The following is a 6,746-nucleotide window of genomic DNA, read 5'->3' on the forward strand; positions in this document are numbered from 1 at the left end:
TCCTGGTGAGTAGCGGAGTGCAGCCTACGATATCATCTTGTTAACAACGTGGTTTTTTTTTTCCTCCCACCACTAAATACAACATTAAAAGGTGATTAGGGAGTCTGTTGATGAAACACAAATGTATGTTTTATTGATTTAATTTAGAACACTACAGAGTTCATGGACTGCGTGATGGCATTAGATTGATGCTTGATTTTTTGGTATAAATCACTACCGTTGGAGATGATTCGATGTCCGCTTTGCAGAGCGGTTTCTCAGCAGCACGACAGACCCGGGGGCCTGATGCCCAGTCCCGTGCCCAAGGGTGTCTGCAGCTCTGTATTGTTGTTGTGCCATGTTGCATTATAACCACACAGTAACTCTATTTAAGCCAAGTCAACTCATGGTAACTTCGAAGGCCTTTAGAAATGAGTACTCTGGTTCTCAAGCAATAAAACTAAACATGGTGAAGATGCCTGTCTCTGTCTCTTCGGCTCGGGCATTGGGGGTGGCAGGGATATTATTAAATGGTCACAATTCTTATTAACGAGCTGCCTTTTAATCTCCTGCCAATTAAAGGGGTTATTTTTTTTTCACCTGGCTAACAGAGCTCGGTTCCAGCGTTAACCAAAGCAGAAGCCAGGGAAAGGCATTCGGAGTTTGTCCCGGCGTGCTGAAGCCAGAGCCACAGAACTTGCTGAGCTGTTGGGGGATGCTGGCCCCCAGCATTAAGGAAAACGCCGCCACAACACCCTCCCGTGACTGCTTCCCGCTGCCCTCGCAGCCCGGGCTGGGGCCCTATCTGCGGGGATCCCGACCTGCCCGCAGGCGCTGGTCGCACAGCGGACTTCTCGCGGCCGTTTGTTGAATGAGCCTCGGATTTAAGCCGCAGAAATTGATAAAATGCCACTTTAGGAGACACCAGCGGTGTCATCCCGGGGCGGGGGGAGCAGGATGCTCCCGGGGCATTCCCGGCTGTAAAGGCCAACGAGCGGAACCTGCCTCCGGGAAGGGCCCAGTGCTGTCGGGTTGCCTTCAGCGGAACCCGCTGCTTCGCGGCGCTGCGGGGCCCCGGCCCAGCGCCCCGCGGTAGAGCTCTTCGCAGCTGGTCGCAGAGCCGCGCTCCCGCGGGCACACCTCCCAGAGACCGCGGCGCAGGTGTGACTGACCCGGCTTGCCAGCGCGGCCGGGATTTTAGCCTACGATTTTCCCGCAGGAGCCGGCAAACAGGCTCCGGGGTCGTCACTGAGGTGCCAGCGCTCTGTCCCGGTACGTTCAAACCGAGGCGAAGATTAATTTCTAAACTTGATTTACTCCTCCCGTAGCCGCGGCACAATACGAGCAAGCTCTCGTCAAGCCAGGGCTCTCGGTGAACGGGGCTTCGCAGACCCCACGGCCCTTCCCCGGCCGAGGAGCCGCTCAGGGCTGAGAGAGGCACATGAAAAGCGAACGGATCGCAGTGCCCGAGGCATCCGCACTTGGAGCCCAGTGGGGAGCTGTGGGGACGGGACGGGACGCGACGCCTCCGTGGTGTGGGGGGCCCCAGCAGCCGCACGGAGTTAGAGCCAGTCCCGCAACTTTGCGGCCCCTTCCCGCAGGGGCATCCCCTCCGACATGGGGTCGGGACCCGGACCGTACCCCCGGCGCGGCCGTCGGGCATCGGCGGCAGGCGCCAGGCCGCATCCCGGCATTTCCGGGGCGGCCCACGGGCCTAGAGCGCTGTGCGGAGGGGCCGGTCGGACCGTGGTTCTGGCTCCCCGTACCACGCCGAGCCTCTGGACAGGCCACATCCGTCCGTGGTGTGGGGAGCTCGGGAGCGCCGGGCCGTCCCGGGACTACGGGAGGCGACTGCAGGACGACGCGACAGCGGTTACGGGAGGCAGTGGCGCGGAGGTCGCGTCCCCCTGCCGAGCCAGCAAAGCTGGCCCGGGCCGCGGCTGCGGCTTTTGCTCGGGCTGGGAGCAGGAGCTAAGGCGCGGAGAGAAAAGAATGTCTCATTCATTTAAAAACAACAAAAGGGGGGAGAGTGCAGCTTCACGACGAAGCTGGCTTACACCCAGCAGGCCTCAAATATGGCCGAGTGAAGAAAATCAGAGCCTCGGGCACCTGCGAGGCACCTGGGTCACGTTACGGGCAGTCGGGAACGCAAGCCGCAGGTGCCGGGAGGCTGTTGGGCGTGAGCGGGCTGGGGAAGCTCACCAGGAAGGGCAGGGAGATGGTGCTTGCCAGCCCCCCGAGGGCTGAGCTCTCCCGAGATCGAGTCCGGGCTCTTCGCAGCGGCCACTGTCCCAGGACGGCCTCCCCCTCCCCGGAGCGGTGCCAGAAGGTATCGAAACGCTTTCGGTGCCAGGGACCGACGCAATGTCGGGCCAGCACACGGCAAATTAAGGCTGCCTGTATGTTTCCGTGCCGGGGGCGGGGGGCTTGGCGCCAGCCCTTCACCAGCCGCACTCGGGGCCTCAAGCGCGGGGCTCTCCTGGCTCAGCCCGCCCGACCTCGGCTGTAATCCGCCGGCCAAGCCTCTGCTCCGGGAGAGGGAAAGCAGACGCGGCGGGGCCGGCGGAGGGGCTCAGGTGCGCGCCTGGACGGGCCCGGAGAGGTCGTACCGCGGACCGACCTACCGGCGCCGACCCCTCACGATCCCCGACTACGGGGGAGCCAGGGAAACGTCAAGAAGAGGCGAGGGCGCCTGTTGGTTTTCAGCGAGCGGGGAGGGCGACAGTGGCCACAAAGTAATGGCCCCGGGCCTGGTGAAGCGAAAAGCAGAAATTACCTCGCAACAGGTCTGGTGCAGCCCGCGCCCCGCACCCGCAGTATCCCGGCCACAGCCGGCGGAGCGGAGGTGAAGCCTCCCCCTGCGCGGCAGCCTCGGGGTTCGGCTGAACCGGGACAGAAAACGGGTAATGCAGGAAAAAACCTCGCTAAAGCAGGAGCTTGTTAAATAATTTATTGATTTATACAAAGTCTTTCCAACCCGTGTGGAGACATTATCCGATCCCAATGTAAAATCAAGTGTCCATTTTTCTCTCGTGCTTTTTTTTTTTTGGGTTGTTTTTAGCTTTTGATATTATTAAGCATAAAATCCGGAGGCAGGAGAAATCAAACCGCCAAAAACACTGAGTAGAGGGAGGGAGGGAGGGAAAGAAAACAGCCTTTTTTTTTTACACTAGAAATATACATCACAAAATCTGAAATTTACTATATACAAAGTGGCTGAGCTTGGATTTGGTGACCCATACAAAACGTAACAAAATCTGATTGTTAGAAGCAGGAAGTCGGCAAGAAGGCTAAAAGAAAGGGGTATGGGGAGACCTTAGAGGGACACAAAAAACCAGAAAGTTGGAAAAATTCCTCTGCAATTTACATCGATGAGAAGGAAAATAATTTCATAACTTATTCTGTAAAAAATATATACATTTCACATACATCTCAGGCTGTACAACACACCACTTTGCACATCCAGATACAGCTAGCCCCGGTCGCGGTGCCCAGCACAGCGGCTTGCCCGCTGCCGGTGCCGCACCCTCACAAGGTGTCCGAGCTGGTGCTGCAGGGGCTGACGAGGGACAGGTTCGTGGGTTTGTGCTTTTTCAATAGCCTCGTGATTTTTTCGTCGTCTGAGTTGGGGTCCAGGGGCTTGTTGTACTCGTCATCGTCCTCATTGTCCGAGCTCTCCTTCAGCTTCTCTGTCTCTGAGTCGTGCTTCTTCTTCGCCGAGGCCATCTCCGCCGCGTGCCTCTTCCGCCACTTGGTCCGTCTGTTCTGGAACCAGACCTGGGCACCGGCACCGGGCACAATTCAGCCTCAGCCCCGCCGCCGCGCCGCGCCGCGCCCGCCCCCCGCGCCCACCCATCCGTCCGGCGACGAGACCGGCCGCGGCCGCCCCTTCCCGCACCGGGGAGCCCGGGCAGCCTGAGGGAGGGGGCTGCGGTGACAGGCGTGGGTCACCCGCTCCGCCGGGGGTGTCGCCAGCCAGAGCTGTGCGACAGGAAAAGCATCTGTTTCACAAAGAAGTCATCTGTTGAAAGCGGAGTGCGGTGGTCAGAAAAATGACTATTTGGGGCTCCCGGTGCAGTTAAGGTGCACCAGACGTGCCCGATAAAAGCCGTGCGGTTATGCCAGGAAAAGTCAGCTACCGGACACTATCTGTTAAAATCTGACCCACCGAAAGAAGGGATTTCTTTTTTTTGGCTCGGGATTTGCTTGGGGCTTTTTGTTTTAATTCATGTAGTAGATCTGTTTTTCTAAACTCGTTTGCAGCACAAAACTCTATCAAGGAAAAAAAAATCGTAGGTGGAAACCGGTCTAAAAATCTATCCGCTATCGAAATGTAGTTTAAATTACAATTTACGTTAAAACCAAACCCCTGTAGGGTTTGTACAATTTGGTGGTCGCCGGGAATTGCTGCAAAAGCAACGAATCGTCCGCGCTGCACCGGCCCCGAGCGGGAGAGCCCGACCCGCGGCCCCGCCACCCGCGGGGACCTACCTTGACTTGGCTCTCGGTCATCCCCAACGAGTAGGCGAGGCGGGCTCTCTCCGGTCCTGCCAAGTATTTCGTCTGTTCGAAGGTCTTCTCCAAAGCAAAAATCTGTTGCCCAGAGAAAGTCGGCCGCGAGTGTTTCTTCTTGCCGTCCTTGTCCAAAACCATCCCCGTCTGAGCTGAAAGCGGAGGAGAAACGGCTCCGTCAGTCACGGGGTCTGCATCGGTCCGAACCCGGAGCGGGCCGCGGCGGGACCGCCTCGGATGCCCACCGCCGCTGGCTCCCGAGCAGGGATCGAGCCGGGGACACCCAGGGGAGCCACGGCGGGGCCAGGTGATGGGTGGCGGGCCCGAGGTGACCGGCATCGGGCCACCTTCGGGCCTGCTTTCGCACACCGCGCCCGCAGCCTCCGCCGGGCGGTCCGACCCGTCTAGCATGTCCGCCCGCGGTGCCGGGCCTCTCGGGCTCCCGGAGGGGCCGGCCCGAGCCTCCCGCCGTTGGCACCGGGCCCAACCCGGAGCCGCCTTCTGGGGAGGCCCCCGAGAGCGCGCTTCCCGCGCCCCGCCAGAACGGGCCACACTTACCGGGACAGGCGAGCCGAGGATCCCTCCAGGGAGAGCCCTGCACCACTCCCGGCCAGAAAATGGGCGGCCGCCCCGGCAGCTCCGCCAGCGGTTTCGGGTAGCGGGAGACGGCGGCGGGGTTGAAGTACATCCCGGCCGAGGCCGCCAGCCCGTTGATGCGCGGCAGCCCGCCTAGCAGGTTGCTGGTGGATCCCACGGGCCGCCCCAGGATGTCGCTTATACCATGCGGCGTCCCCAAGGGCAGCTGCGTGTTGAGTCCGCCCAGGGCCGGCGCCTTGAAGCCGGAGGGGTTCTGCAGGGCGTAGGGGAAGAGGGAGGTCTTCATCTCGGCCATGTTGTGCAGCGCGGCCAGCGGCGTACTGCTGAGGACGAACGCGCTCTGGCGATTAGCATCCATCTGCCCCACCGCTAACATTTGTGGTCATCAATGAGCGCGGGTCCTTCTCCAACCACACCAGCAGCTACTCTTCGGTAGCCCCGCGCCGGGAGCGCCGGCGGGACGCTGTCTCCTCCGCTCGCAGGTTCAAAGCGACAGCAAGTACCAAAGTTTGCCAGGAGGAGGAAATCCCAGGCGCAACTCCGCCCGCCCCCTCAGCTCGGCGGCGCGCACCGCGCACTTCCAGGCGGGCAGTGGCGAAAGCCAAGTCGAGGCAGATCGGCAAACCGGCAGAGAGGGAGTCCGGGGAGAAGAGCCCCCGCCGGCGGGGCGGCCCTGGCAGGCTGCGGCTGCAGCTCCCGCTCTCCGTGCGGGATCGGGCGGGCAGGGCGGAGAAACGAGCCGGGTCCGCAGGATGGGCGCCACCGAGCTGCGCTCCGCGCCTCGTCTCGGCCGCGCGTCCTGGCGGCAGCAGAGGGGACCCTCCGCGCCGCACCCCGGGGCGCAGATAACCGCGCGGGCACCTGCGAGCTCCGCGCCCATTGGGCAGCCGCCTCCCCGCGCCGTCGCCGCCGCCCAATCGGCGGGCGGCGAGCGCCCCCACCCCGACACGTCACGGCCGGACCGGGCGGCCCCCGGGCGCCGTGGGAGCGCGCGGGGCCGCACGTGGCCGCGCCACGGCCGAGGGGACCCGCGCGGACCGCGCCCCGCCCGCCGCCGCGGTCACCGCACCGCGCTCCGCGCCGCCTCTCCCCCACCCCCTCCCCCGCCCGCCGGACGCCTTCCTCGGCAGCGAGCGCTTCGTGAGGCGGCCGCACCGCCTCACCAACCCCGACGGGCCCTTCCCGACGGCGCCTGGCCGAGTGGTGAGACGCAACGCTGAGCCCGAAAGGCCCCGGCCCCGGGAGTTCTGCCGTGCCTGAGGGTTGAGAAGAGGTGCGGGAGGAGCCGAGCCTTCTCCCGGCGCAGTCGCCGTTCCGTCGGGTTCCGTCTCCATCTGCGCGGCAGCCCTTCCCATCGTGGTAGAGCCGAACGTTTAAAGCACGGTTATCAAAGCGATATCACGTCCTAAGAACAACGGCGCCGCGCGGCTTGCTGCGTTGCCAGTTTTGGGATACACCGCCAGCCTTCGAGACCCGACGGAGAGGCGTAACGCCGGCCGTTAAAGGGGGAAAATAGGCTGTTACAGCCCCGCGAAGCTCGTTCGGGCGAACAAAACTACCAGCGGTGCGCGGAAAGCGCGCTTTCGTGTCAAGACAAGAAAGAATCCGGATTTCAGGTTTTTACAGAAAGTAGTTCTGAACAGGGGGTTTAGCCTCCG

The 6,746-nt window shown here is 62.2% G+C and overlaps 1 protein-coding gene across 1 annotated transcript; it reads right to left on the reverse strand.

The window, feature by feature from the left end:
- Window positions 1-3,122: 3,122 nt before the first annotated feature.
- NKX6-2 (NK6 homeobox 2) lies at window positions 3,123-5,882 on the reverse strand. The gene is made up of 3 exons (XM_068139254.1): window positions 5,050-5,882; window positions 4,471-4,643; window positions 3,123-3,756 (listed from the first exon to the last, which is right to left on the reverse strand). The coding sequence occupies exons 1-3, from the start codon at window positions 5,462-5,464 to the stop codon at window positions 3,508-3,510; spliced, it is 837 nt and encodes a 278-aa protein (XP_067995355.1). The 5' UTR covers window positions 5,465-5,882; the 3' UTR covers window positions 3,123-3,507.
- Window positions 5,883-6,746: the final 864 nt, after the last annotated feature.

Source organism: Melanerpes formicivorus, unplaced genomic scaffold (genome assembly GCF_026170545.1).
Source record: "Melanerpes formicivorus ecotype bairdi unplaced genomic scaffold, bMelFor1.0.p_v2 SCAF_6, whole genome shotgun sequence".
NCBI lineage: Eukaryota > Metazoa > Chordata > Aves > Piciformes > Picidae > Melanerpes > Melanerpes formicivorus.